The sequence below is a fragment of the Haliotis asinina genome, chromosome 2, assembly GCF_037392515.1.
Source record: "Haliotis asinina isolate JCU_RB_2024 chromosome 2, JCU_Hal_asi_v2, whole genome shotgun sequence".
NCBI lineage: Eukaryota > Metazoa > Mollusca > Gastropoda > Lepetellida > Haliotidae > Haliotis > Haliotis asinina.
This window is the reverse complement of record NC_090281.1, coordinates 69,628,870-69,650,663: the sequence shown is the minus strand read 5'-3', so window position 1 is coordinate 69,650,663 and position 21,794 is coordinate 69,628,870. Positions and strand designations below refer to the sequence as shown.

The 21,794-nt window shown below is 38.8% G+C and overlaps 1 protein-coding gene across 1 annotated transcript in view; it reads right to left on the bottom strand.

Annotated features, from left to right (window-relative positions):
- LOC137274217 (helicase-like transcription factor) overlaps positions 1 to 15,641 on the bottom strand; it is a 41,564-nt gene extending 25,923 nt beyond the window's left edge. Inside the window, exons 1-10 of the mRNA XM_067807278.1 lie at positions 15,566 to 15,641; positions 12,996 to 13,200; positions 12,432 to 12,595; positions 11,858 to 12,104; positions 11,688 to 11,762; positions 11,308 to 11,476; positions 11,012 to 11,139; positions 10,286 to 10,454; positions 9,625 to 9,789; positions 560 to 664 (exon numbers count right to left, since the gene is read on the bottom strand). Coding sequence (XP_067663379.1) covers positions 560 to 664; positions 9,625 to 9,789; positions 10,286 to 10,454; positions 11,012 to 11,139; positions 11,308 to 11,476; positions 11,688 to 11,762; positions 11,858 to 12,104; positions 12,432 to 12,595; positions 12,996 to 13,169 — 1,396 coding nt within the window. The 5' untranslated portion in view covers positions 13,170 to 13,200; positions 15,566 to 15,641. The remainder of the gene's footprint in view (positions 1 to 559; positions 665 to 9,624; positions 9,790 to 10,285; positions 10,455 to 11,011; positions 11,140 to 11,307; positions 11,477 to 11,687; positions 11,763 to 11,857; positions 12,105 to 12,431; positions 12,596 to 12,995; positions 13,201 to 15,565) is intronic.
- Positions 15,642 to 21,794: the final 6,153 nt, after the last annotated feature.

Below are 21,794 nucleotides of genomic sequence, written 5' to 3'. Positions count from 1 at the left end.
TCCATTATCTTTGGTGACCAAGCGAGCACTAATGTACCTTGGGATCCTACTTGACGCATCAATATCGTCCTCCATTCTTTCAGCACGTTCACAGCACTAGACGACCTTGCATTGTACACAGAACAAGATCACGATTTGGTAGGGAGATTGTCGAGGACCAATTTGCTTTGTTCCCAGAGTTTGTTACTGAACTGATAATTAACAAAGACTTTACCAAAAAGACATAAAGAACCGAGTGCGTATGTTATTGAAGCATGTCCTGATAGCTTTTCTCGCTTGTCCCAAGTCTAAAACAGATGTCTTTTCTGAACCGACAGATTTATGGTCATGCCTAAGCATGTCATTAATGAAAGGTGCCAGGTCTGATTTTGCCTACCACTTGAAATGCACCCATTTCACATGATGTAACGCTGAAACTTTCCAGATTTATTTTGACAGATGTTTCACAGGTTCGTCCTGGCTGGGTCCTCCTGCAACTCTTCCTCGTAGTCACCAGACAGTTCCTTGTCATCTTGTGGAGATGTACATTTCTCTCTATGCATGTCTCTTGGGATCTTACCTGATGTATCCATGTCCTCGTCATTCATGTTACCAGAACTCTCACAGCATCCCCGACTTTTGTCTGTATTCGATGAGACACCAACAATCATTACGTCAGGGTCTTCTGAAACACCGGCATTACTTGAAGTGTAAGTAGACGACCCTGCATTGTGCACAGAACAAATCCTGATTTTGGAAAGAGAATGCCAAGTTTTCTTTTGCTTTGCTAGTTCATTTACGATACATGATAAAAGTCAACAGATGAAATATGTTTCTATATTATATAGGTAGGTTTTTAGATAATGGCATTAAGATACGATCATGGGACCCTCTATTTTCGCGGTACTTAATGTTGTCATTATCAAGATTATAAACTGACATTTAATAGTACACCCCAAGGCCAGATGCATTTATTGACATCGTCAGGTAACAATGGGGCTCCAAAAGGCAGCCACATGCTCATAAACAGTGTTGACATTATGCAGAGACTCTCTAATAAAGAGGCGATGTGTAGCAAAATCAACAAGTTAGATGCCATTGAAGCAGCCGTTACATCAACAGGTGCAACAGTAACTATTTTGCATTAGAAACTTCAAGAAACAGAAGCAAAAATGTCGGATATTGAAAAAAGTGTTCAATTCATGAGCGAAAAATATAACACAATGAACAAGAAACTGGAATCATTCCAAAGTCAAATATAACAAGCACAAGAAACGTGCTCGAAGCATGAACAAGCAAATATCCCAGAAATGCAATCATTCATAGCTGAAAATGCTGATCATATTGGGGAAAATGCACAAAACATTGACCACATACATGAACAGCTTCTTGACTTGAAAACAAGAATTATGGAAATGAATCTAATCTTTAACGGTATAGCAGGAAAAGAACAAGAGAACTGTGAACAAAGCATCACAAATTTCATAAAGACAAATCTGAAAATTGAGGAAGACATCCCTATTGAGAGAGCACATCGAATTGGCAGAGATACAAGCAGAGGTGATAACAAACCACGCCCCATAGTAGCCAAGTTTGCTTTCTATAAAGATCGCGAAACAGTTCGGAAAGCTGCCCCATCCAATCTCAAAGGTACACAATATGGTGCGAATCCCCAATACCCACAAGAAATTGTACAGAGACGTAGATTTTTAATGCCACAATTTAAGGCAGCAAAATCAGAAAACAAAAAGTGTAGTATGGTTGGTGACAGGCTAGTTATAGAAGGTTAACGGATCTTCCCTTCTACGTCACGGTCCATTGATGAAAGGCAAGGAATCCAATTATCCAATCAAAACGCTCGGCGTTACACCCCCAACCAATGAGAAGCACCCTACCCAGACCTCAGACTATCCGCGCCGCACATGCAAGTCATGGACATTCACAAGCTCACTACGAGGTTATTACACAAAGGAAACAACCAGCCACACCAACAAACGCGTCTGCCATGAACTAGGGATGTCAGAAATATCCCAAGCCTACAATCCAGCCATCGCCTGCAGTTTTAAAAATAAAGGAAATAAAAAAAGATTTCCCCTGCCTATCACTAAATGTATGTGGCCTAAGAAAGAAACTCTGCCTGGATTTTATTAACCATATCTCACAATATTACTTTATTGGTCTACAGGAAACAAAACTAGACGATTACGACAAGATAGATATCCCTGGGTACAATGTGTTTATGAAAAATAGAAAAGTGCAAAAGAACATACGTAAATCAGGAGGTATAGCGCTGTACGTTAAAGAGACGGTCTCTCCACACGTTGAAGTTCTAGATAATGATTCTGAATATGCCTTATGGTTTAAAATAAGAAGCACCCTTACCCAAGCACAAGATGCTTACTTCGCTGTGGTCTATATCCCCCCAGTAAACTCTCGATATTCCTCAATCGAAAAAATGGAGGTTTTTGAAAATGAAGTAATTGAACTTAGTAATATCTCATATCTGATATGCATTTTTGGAGACTTCAACGCTCGTACTAAGACAATGCCTGATTACATACCACGGACGAAGACTTGGACCTTTATATGAATCAAGCACTTACACTACAACAGTACGGTATCCCACACTCGGGTTAACAGAGACAGAATCTCCAACAACTACGGCCATAGACTTATCAAACTGTGTATAGCTAATAATTTATTCATTGTAAACGGGCGACTCGGTAATGATTCTGGGCAAGGCAAGTTTACCTCGAAAGACTGTGCTGTTGTGGCATATTTCGTATGCAGTAGTGACCTATTAGAACGTGCAACAAATGTTCTAGTAGAAGACTTTACACCCCTCTTCTCGGATGCACACTTCTAGCTATCAATGTGTTTCACCTTTAACCAGGTCCAACCACCCGTGGTACCCAGTGAGCCAGACCGACCCAGACGGTGGCAGCCTGAACGTGAGCACTTATTCCTCGCTAACCTGGACAGGGAGGGTATTGCAGCCCTCAACCAGGAGGCAGCCTGTCTTTCTCATGAGGCATGTACCACTTCCGATATTAATAGCTTAAAAGACACATTGTCTACATTATTATGCGACTCTGCCGTAAAATCATTTGGCCTCTGAAGAAAAGTGAAAAAAGGTATACACTCAAAATCTGTTTGGTTTGGATATAAATGTAAGCTGGCTAGAAAAAAGTATCATCTAGCAAGGAAAATTCATAACCAGCACAGAAATCTTGCCAATAGAACAAAAATGTTAAATACGGCAAAACTGTACAGAAAGGCATTCAAATTTTACAAAAAAAGATCTGATGAAAAGTTCCGTAAACAATTAAGTAAAATGAAGTCAAAACGACCAAAGGAATTTGGAAAGGTCATAAATTCTTTATCGACAAAAACACTAAAGACGAACAAATTAGCTTTCTGCTTATTTCAAGGAAATTAACGATGGCCCCGACGAGGCTGTAGATGAAGAAGCTGCCGACGATATCAACGAAGACATCAACACAGCCATCACTCAGGAAGAAATTTCAAAAGCAATATAAAATCTTAAAAACGACAAAGCCTGTGGCATTGATACTGTGTACAATGAATATAGTAAGTCTTCAAAATGTATACTCATTCCCACGTATGAAAAACTTTTTAATCTTGTGCTACAGACGGGTGTGCTCCCTGATAAGTGGTTAGTGGGTATTATAAAAGCTATATATAAAAATAAAGGTAAGCAAGATGATCCATGAAATTACCGTCCTATAACGGTCTTAAGCTGTATTAGTAAGGTATTTACGTCTATCGTCAACAATAGGCTAACCACTTTCGTTGAAAACACGATGGTACTACTGGATAATCAAGCTGGATTCAGGAACGTGAGTGAGTGAGTGAGTGAGTGAGCTTAGTTTTACGTCGCACTTAGCAATATTCCAGCTATATGGCGACGGCCTGTAAATAATCGAGTCTGGACCAGACAATCCAGTGATCAACAACATGAGCATCGATCTGTGCAATTGGGAACCGATGACATGTGTCAACCAAGTCAGCTAGTCTGACCACCCGATCCCGTTAGTCGCCTCTTACGACAAGCATAGTCACTTTTTATGGCAAGCATGGGTTGCTGAAGGCCTATTCTACCCCGGGACCTTCACGGATTGATTCAGGAAGGGCTTTTCGACTATTGACCACATATATACTCTTCATTCTCTTTCAGATATACTGCTAAAAAGTAAGCGTAAACTATTTTGCGCCTTCATAGATTTTAGTAAGGCTTTTGATAAGATTAGCAGACATATTCTTTGGAAAAAAAATCCTAAACTACAATATCAATGGTAAATATATTCAAAGTAATCAAATCGATGTACCAAGGTATTAAATCCTGTGTAGAACACAATGGCCAACACCCTCAGTATTTCTTATGCAAAAATGGTGTACGACAAGGAGAAAATCTATCTCCCATACTATTTGCATTGTACTTAAATGATTTAGAAAACTCGCTTCTTGGAAGTAATGTAGATGGGGTAACCGTTACACTTGATGATGATAATGTGTACATATTTGTTCGGCTTCTTATCTTATTATATGCTGACGATACTGTCATACTATCAGATGATCCAAAAGAATCACAAACTTCGCTGGACTGCTTTTACAACTTTAGTTTAGAAAACAAATTAGCCATAAATAAACAAAAGACCAGAATCTTAATTTTAGGTAAAAAGAACCCGATAGGAAATTATAATTTTATGATTAGACAAGATAGCATCGAGGTTGTGAACCAATGTAAATATCTTGGCGTTGTTTTCAGTAATACTCGTTCCTATGCAAATACCAGAAAATCTAATATTACCCAGGCCAATAAAGCAATGCATTTGCTGTATAAGCGATTAAGAAATATTGACATGTCCATAGAATGTAAACTCTATATATTTGATTGCACTATATGCCAGATCTTACTCTTCGGGAGCGAAATATGGGGATTTGAAAATGTAAAAGCAATTGAAAGGATTCAGACTGACTCTATAAGATATATCTTGAACCTAAGAGGCAGTACTCCGACATATATGTTGTATCGGGAAACTGGGAGAGCACCTCTCGTTGATAAAATCAAACTGCGCATGTTGTGCTTCTGGTCTAGAATAGTGTCAGGCAAATGTAATTCAACGTTAACAGCACTATATCAAATGTTATTAACAAATTCAGTAAAATACAACCACGGCTATAAATGGTTTAACTACATTAAAGCCACATTAGATAATATTGGTATGTCCAATATATGGCAGTCTCATTTTCCTGGTTCAAAAATGCCGTCCTACTTAGAGTTTCAGACCAATAGCTACAAATGTGTAACAACCCGATGAGATCTTCCTTCAAAGTTGTTATCTATGAATGTATGAAATCCCACTATGCTATTTCTTTACTGGAACGTAAACTTGGAACAAAGCACTGTAATACGGTTATCAAATTAAAAAAAACTGCCAACCATAAATTACCTATTGAAACAGGCAGCTGGGAAAATATTCCCTCAAATAAACGATTTTGTCCACTATGCCCTTTCCAAATCGGAGATGAGTTCCATTACTTATTTCAATGTAATAAACTAACTACCGCCAGAAATATGCACTTAAAGAAATATTTTAAAAACAATCCTAACTATTATAAAATGACGGCCCTTTTTGAAACTCACAATGTAAATCAATTACTAAATCTGTGTAAATTCCTTCCCATCATAATGTCTGTCAATATGAAATGATTAGCTAATCTATACATAATTGCTGGTGTTGTACCTTTCTAAGCCATAGTCTCCATTGTGATATATTTCTGTAAAATACCCAGATGATGCTTTACGTGTATTTGGAAATAAAAAGGATGATGTATCATTGTTCCCATCCCCGTTGTGGACACGGGGGCATATTTGGTCCACCAACCCGTTTGCTGTGGGTTGCGGCCCTGTGTCGGTGGAGGAAGGGATCCTGGTGGTTGAGGGCAATAGGAACTTGTTCCGTGTTCCTGTTGCTCAACACACCACTTTGGCCCTGACTTCACCTAGACGGGTGGTTGAATGGGTCCGGTTCAACCAATCGGCTGGTCATGCTAAGCCCTATACAAGTAAATTTTGATGCACAAATTTAAGACATTATATTACAAATTTTGTTAATTGTCCTGGCTTCATGATGATATATTTTTATTCCAATTGTGAAAATCCAATTTCGTAACTTGACTACAGACTGCCTGTGTCCTGAAGGCAGTGGCTCATAGGCCAATCTGGTGGAATTATTGATCTTTTTAAATGTTTCTGCTGGAGTATATCATCCGGGTATCCTTGATGCTGCAAGCTGGAGGCCCGCTTGCTTTAGCATTGTCCTTGTGATACTCCGTGGTGGGTGGGGAGCTCGGATGATGAATCTTATTACACTAACCATGGCTTATGAAATCCCGACAAACAACCCAAAACGTCCACTTGATATTGACCCTGCTGATGCTGACCACAGACCGTCTGCATCGAATGAGTATTGGTCGCGTTTCGTTGTGATTGAGAATCCTGACAAGACACCGTTAAAACTGAACCCCTTTGCTGTATCCAAGGGTATTCAAGGTGTTGCTGGGGATGTTAAAAACATTACACGATTACGTTCGGGTGCGCTGCTAGTTAAATGCGGAAAAAGGCAACAATCAACCAACATGATGTACAATAAATCTTTCGTGGGCATTCCGGTCACGGTCTCTGCTCGCAAAACCTTGAACTCAAGTAAAGGTATCGTTAGAGATCGGGATCAATTGTTTGATGATATGTTGGACCTTGATATAGTATCAGAAATGAAGGAACAAGGTGTGCTCTATTTCAAGCGCTTTTCAACTCGAAAAAACAATGAAACCATCAAAACCAATACATATCCGTTTACATTTTCCTCTCCAAATGCGCCCAAATCAGTGAAGGCAGGCTACTGTAACATTCAAGTTGATACCTACATCCCAAATCCGCTAAGGTATTTTAAATGCCAGAAATATGAACACGGTGTAACTACTTGCACACTGTCTGTTGTGTGTGCTCACTGTGGTGAGAAGACACACACAACAGAAGATTGTGACAGTGATTATAAAAAATGCACCAATTGCTCAGGCGACCATTCTTCATTTTCTAAACAGTGTCCAATTTGGAAAGAGCAAATGGAGATCAATAAAATATAATTTATAAAATATAATAAATCTCCTTTTCTGAGGCCAAAAAACTGGTAAAGAGATCTGAACTTTCAGAAAGTTATGCTACAGTAGCAAAAACATCGTCGGGGTCTAGTTCTAAAACAACATCAACCACAGGCTGCCAAACTACCTTGACTTGGGTAAATTGCGACTCTCCACGGCATTTGTGCACTGCTATATCATCACAGACTGTGGAATCGCTTCCTAATACCTCAAAGTCTTCTTCTGATCACAAATCATCATCTCAGTCACAAAGTCTCAATCTACAGCTGATAGTCAACAAACGGTAAACCGAAGCCAAAGCCTGATGCTTCCAAACACCAAAGTGGCAGAGCTCTTAAAGGGTCACAGAACAAAATTCAGTCGTTCAATAAATACGGGTCTCTTGAAGACATGGACGTTTCTGAAAACGTCCATTCTAGGGCACTTAGATTGTCGCCCTCCAAAAGAGTGCGGGGTAGATCCCCAATAAATACCCCCCCTCCCCAAGATAGTTTATTTCGCGATAATATTGTACAGTGGAACTGCAGAGGATTGAGGACTAATTTATATGAATTACAGCTATTAATCCAAGATTTTACACCTTCAGCAATATGTCTCCAAGACATATTTAAAACATACAGATACATTTGACCTTCGTCAATTTAATGCATATCATTGTTTTGCACCTCCGGGTGATAGGGCCACTGGCGGATCATCCATTCTAGTCAGACAAAACGTTATTCAAAGCCATGTTTCACTTAACACTGATATGCAGACTGTTGCAGTGAGAATTACTTTACATGTAGCGTTTACACTATGCTCTCTCTATATTTCGCCGTCTTCGACGTTTGCCGAAACTGATCTTCAAGCTCTATATGACCAACTCCCGAAACCCTGTATTATAATGGGAGATTTAAATGGGCACAACCCACTCTGGGGAAGTGTAACTACAAACGCTAAAGGTAAATTACTGGAAGACCTTTGTTCTGATAATGATTTATGTATATATAATGATGGTTCCATCACATATTTACACCCTGATACAGGAACCAATTCTGCTCTCGACTTGTCACTCATCAGAACTACTCAATGAATTTGAATGGTCAGTCCACGATGACCTATGTGGAAGTGACAATTTCCCTACTATACTAAAACCTGTAACTCCATCTGATGTTCTTCCATCATCAAGGCGGAATTTCAAAAAGGCCAAATGGGCTTTATATGAAACACTGTGTACTGCAAAACTTAAACCTGAACGTTTTATTGACGTTCCCGATGCTATTAAATGCTTCTCTGATGAACTGAACTTCATAGCTGATGAGTGTATACCAAAGTCCTCTGCTGCTCCACACATACGAAAACCATGGTTCAGTGATGAATGCAAACAAGCTAGGAAGGCAAGGAAAAAAGCAGAACATTATTTCCGTCGCCAGCCTATGGTGCATAAATAAAATTAATTTAAAATTTTAAATGCTAAAGCACGTCGTACTTTTAAACAGAACAAATGTCAATCTTTGGCAAAATTATGCATCCAAAATAAATTCTCGGACACCCATGTCCAAGGTATGGAACATGGTCCAGAAATTTAAAGGTAAAGGTACTACATCTAGTGTCCATCATCTTAAACATGGAGATCAATTACTTACAGATAAATCAGATATTGCAAATTAACTGGGTAAAACCCTCGCTAAACACTCTTCCTCTTCTAAATATGTCCCTAAATTCCAGCAGTATCAAAAACAACAAGAAAAGAAAACTATCAAATTCAATTCAGATAGTGGGGAAGATTATAATGAAACGTTTTCTATTCATGAGCTCCATACCGCTCTTGATCAAGCTCATGGCACTGCTACAGGAGCTGATAGCATACAGTATCAACCCCTGAAGCACTTACCAGAATCCTGTTTTGAGACGCTCTTATATATTTTTGATGATATTTGGACTTCCGGGAAATTTCCTTCCTCATGGCGTGACGCTATAGTAGTACCAATTCCTAAGCATGGACGTGATCATACGGATCCATCCAATTATCGTCCGATTTCATTAACTCACTCGTACGTTCTAAACTTGTCCATCATCAAGGTCTAAGACTTTGTCTTGGCTCCTTTCGAACTTCACCTGTTGACAGCCAGTACGTCGAGGCTGATGAACCATATCTTGAACAGCGACGTATAAAACTAGACTTTACAGTACGTAACAAAACTATATTCCAATGAGTCAAACCCTGCATATAACTTTGTTTTCAATCCTCTGTATGAGGATTTATACAATAAGAAATTCTCTCTTGTTCCGCCTCTTGGTTTACGAATAATGCTGCCAGCATTGAGCTGGATAACATAGCCCCTTATCGTCTTCTTTCTTCTCCTCCTTGGCAATCGGTTAGGCCCCAAGTCGACCTAACAATGACCAATTTTAAAAAATCAGAAACGAATGAATTACAATATAAACAAGAATATCATCAATTAATCAATTATCACTCACCCTCACCAGATCCGTCATCACACAACGTCTCGTCACAGAGATCAGGCAGTTCATCGTCATCGTAAATGGACGTGTGTTTTCCTTTAAGCTCGACCTTTTGGGTTGTATCTGATGTAACACCACTTCTAGCAAAACCCTCCGAGCACCTCCAGCTTTTGTCTGCATCTGATGAGACGTCAACAATCATTACGTCAGAGTCTGAAGCACAGTCATTACTAGACCCCCCTTGAATATACACAGAGCAAAATCCTGAATGTGGAAGGAAAGTGCAGTTTAAAGTCCGTTTTGCTTAAAGGCGGACCGATGAATTGCAATGTGACTAAAAAAACTAATAAGCATAAGATACTCAGTGAAACGCTGATCATAATCAAACCATCATAAAAACTCTGTGAGGTTTTGCAGAACTTTTGTCCTAATAGTTAAAAAGTTGTTTCACAAACTATCATTAAAATATTGACACAGTTAAGTGTTTATTGCGAAGGAGGTGTGCAGAGAAAGGCACAGCCAGGTTCGAGAAGCAGGCGCACAAGTGCCGAGAAAGTTATGTATTCAATAACCTGTGCTGTGCTGTCTCCATGCTTCCTCGCACAAATGGCTGTCAGTTTGCAGTTCATTGTTATAAAGTAGGAACATATATTCCTCTCTACCCTTTGAATCTTACCCGATGCATCAATGTCATCCATTCTATCAACACCCTCACTGTGTCCCCGACGTCTGTCCGTATCTGATGTAACTGTCTCAATATTGGCTATGTCAGGTTTCCCAAACCGTAACTTTGGAAGACACCGTGTCGTCTTTGTCAGGTGCTTCTCTTCCATCTGGTTGAGGAACTGCAACATCAGTTTAACGCACCCTCAGGTACTCTCCAATATTCACCTCTAAAGAAACCTTCTGAAACACCCTTTACACTACCACAAAGGCACTATTGAATTCACCCACTAAAATGAAATTACTTTCAGAGATGATTAAACAAAACAATAAGGCAAGAATAAGTAAACCTGTTTCAAATAAATGTTTGTTAGATCAAGAGCAACAGTAAAACAAGGATTAAAGTATCAGACAAGAAATGTCAAGAATATAAAACAGATCATCCGTACACCTGTCCACATAGTACTGTGTATACGTTGTTTCAGTGATAAAACCACACATCCTAAAAGCTCGAGAAAATTCATCTGATTAAATGGACACCATTCAGGAAATGTATCAATAGGGTTATTTCTAAAGGCAAATATTCAATATTATTGATGCCAAGAAATTCCAGTAAAGGAATTACCAATGCCTTACCAATATCGCTTTTGCTTTTGAACTGTCAGAAGATTGATATACTTGAAAGTGACACCGACATGATTAATGATTAAAAGATAGGATTCTACGAGGACGATCACACCTTTTCTCTTCTGCTTCCTTCAGTGTCGGGCAGAGGAACAGCCAGTGGTCGATTGTCCACAAAGTTAGTAAGTACCAGAGAAATTATCTCCAATGTCTTTCCCAGGCCCATATCATCGGCCAGAATACCTGTGTGTGAACACGTTTTCAGCGTATCAGAAAGACTATTTCCCTTAGCCCAGCATAAGCAATATTAACATATAGGTGACTATCAACCAGTGATTCTTTATTTCTTAACTGTAGGCGAGAGACTCGTAGTACAGCAGATGCAGTAGTTTCTGTTATTTGCAGTCTTACCTCCTGGAACACCAGGCGGCCTTTCATACTCAGTATGATTGAGAAGTTTGTTGTAATACCGGCCACTGTCTGTTATCTCCCAGAAAGGTGGCAGGTGATATTTGTTTTCCCGACTTATCATCCAATGAAGGGCTTGTTTTTGGTGCTTGTACAGGGGCGTCCTCACAGCCTGTAACGGTCGGAAATGACATCTGCATCCCAGTAGATCATTCATAACGCACGTGTAACAGTCATGTGTTATATGATCGTGAATAGACTGATGCATAGTTTTTGGTTGACGGTAATCGGTTATAACTGGAACGATGTATCATTCTAAAATCAGCATGTTAATACTGACTGTTGACAATAGAAACACTCGTGTAAATATTCACACAACTTACCTCTGTCGGTTCTTGTTCTGTATTTTTGTCCCCTTCGTCGAGTGTTTCAAACAGCTGGTCTATTACATTGCCAACCTTGAAGGATAAATATACAAATTAGACTGTACTCGGCGCTTTAAGTTGTCATTTCAACCTTTGACAAGAGGAGAGGTTATTTATTCAAATCCTACCTCAACTGGCGCTAACTTCTGTCGGTGACTGTCAACGTTTGTGTCGGGGTGGGCTTTTAGTCCAGTGATTGGTGTCACTATAGGTCCTGCTGCAGAAGCAGAGTGTGGTGCAGCAGCCTCGTTATTGGGGCCGTTGTTGAAGGCCGCATTTAGAATTTGTGTGCACTTGTCTCTGTAGAAAGTAGGTCCGTACAGTCTAACCTGGATAGGCACTGTTTTACTGCTTTCGTTGAGGACAAGTGTTTCTCTGAAGAAGAAGAAGTGATTGTCAAACCCAAATTGTTCTTAAGGCAATCACAATGTTCAAAAACCAGGATTGTAGACAAAATAGAGCATGTAAAGCACGTCATGCAATGTTTACGTGTATACAGAGAGAAATAAATACGTCAACGTTTGCACTCGTACAGATGCAGAGTAGCATTGTCCTCGGCGACCTACGCCGAGAAGAGCAATGCTCAGATGGATTCATATACATATAGCTAATGTAGTTCTGAGTGCAACGTTTAAGAACAAACACAAAATACTGATGTTACTGCTCAGCATAGATCCTATAAACATTTATGACCCATCTTACGCTTCGACTCTTGCTACATCATCAGCTTTGATGGACATCATGGGGTCATCAAGAGGCGGATTGAGTGTACCCAGAAATTTCTTGCTGCTGTTGAAGATTACCACTCTTTTTCTTCTCCAAGGTACGTTCTCATACTCCAGTAATACCAACTCATGGCTGTTGATCTGAAGATAGAGAACATGGACAGGGCAACTAACTCTAGAGAAACTAGTGTTTCACCTCTTGGCATGAAAACGAAAGTGCTTTTCTTTTCCTCGTTCAGATTGACCTTGCGCTGGTTTGTCTTGCCAAGGAATGTGTTGCTGAGGATTTAGAAGTTCTCGAGACCAAACTTAGTTGCTGTGTTCTGTATAACTGGTGCCTCATCGCTGATGTGTTTGTGGTATTACATCACAGCTTCTTAATGAGTTTACGAATAACTACATGATGGACATTCGGGCACCTTAAACACCTTACGAAGCGGGCAGTGTTACTCATATCAGAGCAAGTTAAATGGTTTACAAAGCGGGATGTGTTACCTATATCAGAGCACCTTCAACACTTCACGAAGACAGTGAAACTTACCCAAGGGCATTGTGATGATTTTTCAAAGGTTCCAGTGAGAGTTTCCAACATTTCTTCAACATCTGATGCATGAACTTCCTGTGAGTCATCGTGAGAGGAAGGCGAGTCATCCCTCGCCAGTTGCCTCATCCATGCAATGTCATTCAGAGAGAAGTAAGCTGGCAAGTTGTTCATGGCAAAGGCAGTTCAACCTGTTCCTCAAAATCTGTGATAATGATGATATTCTCATTAATTCGACGATGTTTCAAAAGCAGAATTAGATACTAGGAAGCAGACGTTTATGTAGAATTAGTTTATGGATTGACGCATAATATATGTAGCGTACGGGGATGTAAGTTGTCACGTAGACTTATGCCCCTTGGGTAGAGGGAATTCCATATTCGTTCCTATTTCTTGATTATCATTAAACTAAGAAGGGGGATGAAAAGTCGCGACCCTATCTAAGACGAAAGTATGTACACATTAACAATGTACATGCACAGTTTTGATAAATATGGTTTGTAAGTAGATTAAGTCTGATTAATGAAGCAAATCTCCCTTCATTCATTGAGCCAATGCAGCCTCTTATGCCGGTTGTATTGTCTATTGTTGTAGATTAAAATTTTACGTTTAATTCTGTGTCAGTGATTTTCTGGCTGCTTAATGCATTTGGTCAAAAGGTTTGTATATTCTGTGTATTTTATGTGTATATGAATGTATAACCTATTTCAGTCTCTATATGAGTGAGGGGCGTACTGGTTATAGCTCTGTGTCGCGCCAAAGAGATCCCTATATTGGTACATTGTGTGAAGCCCATTTTTGGTGTTCCCCCCCCGTTATGTTGCTGGAATATTGATAAAATCGGCATAAGACCACACTCACTTTAGCAGTTTGAATAATGTTTTTTCTTCTTTTTTTTATGATAATGTACACTGGAACTCACCTTTATCGCGGGCTCTCTATTATCTCGGCACGCGCAAACATCGGGAAAGCAGAAACACAACGCCCAACATTGACTGTCTACAGTCTACATTTTGAAACTAGTTGCCCAAAGCGAGCTGAATTTGACGTTCTGGTGATGTCGATGATTGCATTACTTGCGCTATATCGGGGAACTACGTACACGATCAGTTTCATCGCTGGGACGTTTCAAAATATCCGGAAGTTTGAAATCTTTAAGTTAAAGTTATATAATAAACGTCAGTATTATTTATCCGAGATCGTTAATATCACTTCAGATGCAAAATCAATTGCCTGTATAACAAAAAGAAAAATAGCGAGCGAAATTCAGCGAGATCAGTAGTCCAGCTGCTTGTGACAGGTTATGCATAAAACAGGAAGCCACGTGCTCAAAACACGCTCTCGGAGGGAAAAGTATGGCTCATCGTCGAACACAGATAACAAAAGACCCGGATATGGCAAGCATCTACAGTTTCGCCGATACGATGTCATCAACGCTCTTTTTGTGGGAAACCATATGATATATTTGTGTGACATAGATGAATACATCTATAACACTCAGTGTTAACGAACACAGTATTAAATGATATTAAAGATTAGAATTACATTTTGGTCTTACATCGTCGAAAACCCCTAACACCGGGATATGACCCCCTACTCCTATTACATCAAACGTCCCTAGTATGGTGATCTCCCTTCAGGTGTTGGTGATCTATCGCATATTTTTATGTTATGTATATTCCAACTGATGCTGTTAGTTTTAACATCATATGGTAGTTTTAAATTCGAATTGTGATACTCTAGTTGTTTTAACGTACTTTGACGACGGGTTTTATCATTTATATTATATACAAATTCTTTATACTCATCATTGTTCTCGTCACGATATGGCTGAAATATTGCCGATGTGACGTTAAAATATAACTCACTCACTCACTATTACATCAAGCACAAATCAAATCTTACTTCGTCAGGAGTAATCCTGCGCGCGACAACTGTATGGTTATTTGCCTGTTTTCCATCCTTAAATTATACACAGGAATTGACGTAATTTGCAACTTTACCCTGCACACGACGGCAAAATGCTTAGTACTTTTTATGCGGTAAAACAGTATTTTGTTACCTTATTCTTACCTTGTACCAAAGTAAATAGACATTTCAGATGTTTTGGTCAAAAACATGACGGTATGACTAATTTCAATCGAATTCCTAAATATTTTAAAATAGTTCTACAATTTAGATTCATTACTTTTCTTACCGAAATGAATCCTACGTAAGCGATAGTAAGTCCTACAGTAAGTCCTACGTGGGAGATAGTAAGTCCTACGTAGGAGATAGTGATAAAAAAAATTTTCACCGTGGCCCTAATACGCCGCCGTAGTTTTTGGTATGTATCGATCCCGTCTTTTTTGTTTGTTTGTTCTACTGCAGGTCGCCATTGTGCAGTCTCCCACCCGCGTGGTTTATCATTCATGTTTATATAGGTCAACATGCAGGGGAGTAAAGTGTCACTATATACAGGATACACTTAAGTACAACATCTCTTTCACCGATATTTTGATATTAAATTCATATCACTTACCTTACGAACTCCATCCACCCTCCATCTGCACAATGTCTACTCGACTCACCTGTGGTATAAACAACGGGGCTTTGGTCAGGTAGACATCGGCCCGTACACCTGTCGGTTGTCACTTCCAGGAAGGCAACTGATGTCTATGTTTAGAAATGACGTGGCAGCGTAGTTAAAGACGGAATGACTGGGGTAAAATAATTCAGCAATCATAAGATCCAGGGTTGTGTGAGGAGTGGAATGCCCAGTAATTTTATCCTGTAATTTGATAAAACTGAAAGTAAAAATATACAAAACACGTCACAATTTAATTCTGGACTCACAAAAGTCCAGAAACTCTCAGCACTGTGGCCACTCTCTCACAAGGGATTTCGCAAAATTAAACATACAGCTGTTATGTATATGTGCTAAGGATGAAAAAATGAAAAAAATTTTTTTCGAAAACTCAAAATTTAAACTCGCTCGCCCATGGGCACGCCCATGGGCGAACAGTGGCCAATGGGTAGGCCCATGGGCAGGCCCATGGGCGAAAGTGTTTAATTTCATCCAGAATAAATGTTTTGGAGGTTGTAAATGAATGAAAAAATGTTGATAAGTATCAAGACACAAATTTCAGCTTGTTGTGACTTGACTCTGCTAACTGACAGCGATTTTAAAAAATCTCGCCCATGGGTGAAAAACATATTGGCCCATGGACGAGAATAATTAATTTCATTGAAACTACATGTTTTTTTCCAGGCTTTGCAGCTTTTCAATGAATGAACGTGTATTTATTATTGTCTTCACACGAAATTAAGCTTAATTTGACTTAATTCGGCTAGAGAGAGAATAGAGAGAATATTTACTTTTACTCAAAATTCACCTTTTCCCATGTTCATAAGTATCATGTCACAAAATTCAACTCATTTTGAATTAATTCCGTTAATTTAGAGCTATTTAACAAAATCTCACCCATGGGCGAAAAACATTTTGGCCCATGGGCGAGAATATTTCCTTTTACCCCCAAACCCATCTTTTCCAATATTTGGAGGATGTAAATGAATGAAAGTACATTTATGAGTATCATGACAGAAATTTCAACTCATTTTGACTTAATTCCTCTAAATGAGAGCAATTTTGAAAACTCTCGCCCATGGGAGAAAGACATTTTGGCGATTTTGAGAGTATTTGCCTTCACTCAAAATACATCTTTTCCTGTGGTTTGGAGGTTGTAAATGAATGAGGATATATTTATGAGTATCATGGCACAAAATCCAACTCATTAGGACTTAATTCTGCTAATTGAGACCGATTTTCAAAAACATCTCGCCCATGGGCGAAAAACATTGGGCCCATGAGCGAGAATATTTCCTTTTCACTCCAAATACATCTTTCGTAATGTTTTGGAGGATGTAAATGAATGAAAGTGCCATTGTGAGTATCTTGACACAAAATTCATATCATGAACATCGAAGTCGTGCCGATGATTACGAACATCATGAACGTGCGCCATGAAGAAGTTTATGAGCCATAATTTTTCTTGCTACGAAGTGCAATTGACAAATTTAAACACATTTTACAAAAAAATTGATGTTATATCTGGCGCACGTTCGTAATCATCGGCACGACTTCAATGTTCAGATGTAAACAAACTACAGGGGCATGACTTGTGACGCTCTCCTAGAGTGACTATCTTTTCCTAAAATCATAAGCTATTGCCCCGACAACACCTCATACCTAAACGCATTCAACACGGGTGGTCAAAGATGGATAAGTATAAAAATGTAATAGTAGAAACTAAAAACAAATCTCACCGAGACGGGTGCTTCTTCCAACGACGCCATGTTTTGCTGCGTGAGTTTCCGCTCGCGACCGAAAAATCTCCGAAGATGGCCGATCGTGTTTCCAGTATTACCGACATTGCTTCCGATAGGGCCGATGTATTTCTGTTATTACCGCTAAATTACCGATATCGCTGCAATTGTTTCGCGAGTGGGCTGCGTTTGTTTACATTTGAGATGCAATTCCTTCAAATTTGCTGTAATTCCTTCAATTACTTAGGGGGGCCTGAAATGAATGACGATATATTTGTAAGTATCATGGCACAAAATTCAACTCATTTTGACTTAATTCTGCTAATTTTGTAACAAGTACAAGAATCTGGACTTCCACTTAAATTTCCATAGCTTTTTTTTATTGTCTTGGGGGTTGTAAATTTATGAATGAAAGTGTGTTTATAAGTATCACGACAAAAAAAAATGAAATCATTCCGGTCTTAATTCGACTAATCTCGCTCGTGGACGAAAATATTTTCGTTTGCTTGTTTTCTTTATTTTGCAAACATATGGTTTAAAAATAGATGAAATTCGAATGAAAATTCAGTTTAATTTCGTGAGTTTAGTTTTATGTCGCACTCAGCAATATCCCAACAATATGGCGGCGGTTTGTAGATAATCGAGTTTGGATCAGACAATCCAGTGATCAACAGCATGAGCATCGACCTGCACAATTGGGAACTGATGACATGTGTCAGCAAACGTCAGCGAGTCTGACCACCCGATCCCGTTAGTCACCTCTTACGACAAGCATACTCGCCTTTTATGGCAAGCATGAGTTGTTGAAGCCCTCTTCTACTCCAGATCTTCATGGGTCCCGAACACAGAGCTTTACTTCCAGCAACATATAACAGTACACTTAGAATGCTAAGCCTTGAGATTCTTTTGAATTTAGGTATTCTATAAATATAACAAAATTCAACCTATATCTATGAAGTTGAAGTTATTTGTGAAAGCCCTAATCAAGAGTGACCAAACTGCGAAGACTATGCTGGGACACATTAATAAACGGTGTTGTGAGATCTTTAGACTGTATTGAAATATGTCTTGTCAATTCCACTGACATTCACCAAATGTATCTACTTCGTAGTTTGAAGTGTACCTACCCAGTTTAGCATGTTTCGTTTTAATAGTGTGGTCTCCATTTTTAGTAATTCCCGTTTGCCCGTCCCGGCTTTTCTTCGTCCGAGGTTTTATGGGGTATTCTCCTATTTGTCAGACCAGAAATAATCTACAACAGGGGTAGGCCACTCCCTTGTTTTCTTTACCATTTGTACTAATTAGTATGCGCCTCCTCATGCTCCAATGCACACAGTGACCTGATTCGTCTCCATCGCAACTTAGGCTGCGTTTAACAGTACTTCAGCCAGTTTACTGTATCAGTCGAAATCTTACAATGAATGAATGAATGAATGGATGAATGAAGAGCAAGAAGTATATGTGAATGAATGAAAGAAATCATAAAAGAAAGAAGTGCATATGTGAATGAATGAGAAAGATATAATAAAAGAAAGAAGTACATATGTGAATGAATGAAAGAATAAATGATACACCACGGCCATTCCTTCCAAAACATGCTAAAGAACGCAAAACTATCGTTAGATCACATGTGTTAACATCAGCTTGTTATTGTCTAACTGGTCAGACGTAACAATTGTCAGACAGGTTAAAACAACAAACTATCTGGTTGACTGCACAGCTGCCTGTTGACGTAGTCTACCCACATCACCTACTTTTCCTGCGTAACCTTCATCTACATCACCATCCTTAATATATTGAGCAGAGAGCACAGAAGGCCCTATAGCTGTAACCACTGAACCGTGGCGTCTCTCTGTTCCCAAGTTCCCAAGTGGGGGTGTCCTTTTCTACCTATTCCATTAATCTTTAAAACATCTAACAAGCTCAACGCATGCATAAGAGTATTTTTTATGTATTATTCAGTTGATAAATTATTATTTCATGATACATATATGTACAATATTTTGCTTCGATTCTGTAACTACCCACATTATGACATTGAGACCATTCTGATTTATCGAGTAAAATACGATTGTATAGTTTTGAGTTTGAATCTTGGCATATTTTACCAGTTTGCCACTTTTGCACTCTACCTGTTTAAAGGGGGCGTGCATATTTTGGTGGTTTTTAGTATTCCATCTATTCATTTGGATTTATTAATTTATTTGTTTTTGTTTTGTTTTGTTTTGTTTTGTTTTGTTTTGTTTTGTTTTGTTTTGTGTTTTACTGCTAGCGGGCCTGTTAGTCTGCTTTGATAACTGTAAATTCATTCTGACGTTTGACGAGCGGAACATGAAGTGTTGTTATCATGTGTGTTATGTAATTATATTATTGGTATGGAGCGGCATTGATATGTATGTTTATGCTTGCCAATCCAGTCCCGATTACTTGAGGAGATTGGTTTAAACTATAGATTAACGTACCCATACTATTAATGTGTAATCATTATATCGGGCTATGAGGAATACGTAATGTAATCAAGATTGACTTTGCATTTACTTTTCTATTTTTTAAATAAATTTTCACTATTTTTGCTTCACTCGAAAAGATTTACTTTGGATTTCGTGATTGTGGTCTCTAAGTATTTTAGAAATTATGTTGTTGAGACAACTGGAACTGTTGATCTGCAGTCTTTCAAAATTCCTTATATATTCTCCCTTTTTACCAGTTCTCAAAATGAACATATAGCTGTTTACACAAAGGTATCTTCCCGTAAAATAAGTAAGACGAAATGTGAAGCATAGCAGCGCATTTGCCATAACTGAAGTTGTTAAAATGATCCTGAAAACTGTCATTTTCAACATTCACCTTGCAGGCAATTTTATCAAGAAACTAAATAACTCATTACTAATGGAAGGAGTGAACTGAAAGCCCATTTTATTAACTGAAGTCACTGATTGAACTCGCCAACATCGATTCACTTACATTCCTGTACACGTGTCTTATTTCGTTTCCTGAGGACACACATTTTACTTTTTTTTTATAGAAAATCCGTATAATCCGTAATCTAATCCCATAAAACAACACCGTTGTCACTACACCAAACGATTTTGACCACGTTGGGGTTTAACAACAAACAAAGGTTTAACTTACAGGACTGATTGCGCAAGACGCGCAGCCAAATATCTCACATTCAAAGGAAATCTCGAATTGATTGTTTTATAAGGCGTCGAGCTGACCAGTTGGTTTTGGTGTTGTGTATAAACCCCCTTTGCAAGAACTTTGTCAAGCATACCTGCCTTGTCCTTTTGCAAGACCTGCACATAGTAGTCTTTGAAAGACATTGACATTTATGTGCAGGTGCTCTGGAAAACCTTGTCCGGCACGATATTCCTTCCAATTTAGTTGTTGTGTGCATGCTGCATTTCAATTTTGGAAATGTGCTTAAAACATATTTTGATTCTCAAAGAATGTGGTTCGTTTAGCAAGCAAAATATTGCTTTGATTAACACTTCACCAGTACCATACAATATAACAAAAACGACAAATTATAGCATTGTGATTAGGGGTATATGGAGTTATAGGAGTCCCTTTTTATCCACCGAGACACGTCCTACACGCCCTGGTGGGGTGTGGATTCGGGGAGGGGGTAACGGAGGAGATGACCAAGACACACGTACTCCATACGCTATCATGGTCTTCCTTACTGCTTGAAGATCGACCTTTTCTCACTGTGGTCTATGATGACTTCGGTGAACGGAAAAGAACTTATTCACTGTGAAAACCAGAAAATAGTTGAATCCGTCCACGATTTTATCATAAAACACAAAGCTTGATTTTTAATTTTTTAACAGGAAACTAATTAACTTGTTAAAAACTTTCTCACAAATGTTCAGTGTTTCTACAAAGAGCTAGTCAGACACAACAAACCATAACTCTATTTTTCATGTTTACCTATATGATTGTTGTATTTGATGTAATGATATGTATGCATATGTTATTATATGATAGTTCATATGGATGACGACACATGCTTCATTTATGTTTTGTATTATATGCTGTATGGGTGAGGTACAGTAAAGCTTGTTCACCAGTCCCAATCAGAGTTACAAAACACACAAATATACAACAACATGGAGATGTGAGGAGAAAATAGAGACATATGGAGAACAGCAATGTCATAACTGAACAGAAATCATTCCCTCTATTGGTGAAGGCCGTGTGGGATTAGTTAAACAAAGAAATCTAGTCGACCATGCCTCCTAATCCTCTTACTCCTTAAACAAACGACTTGCCTGAGCTGTCTAAAATTGAATTGAAATTTTTGTAAATTCGATGTTTCGGGTATTACGTAAGGAGGTAATCAGGTGTCAACACTATGGCGTTCGACGCTCCGGACATAAAGGAAAACCAAATACGTTATAAAGTACGGTAATGTGGTCACTATGAGCGAGGCAGACAGTCTGATGAGCACAGCTCATTACGGAAATCTCTTGTCTTTGGAGCTGCTCGTTG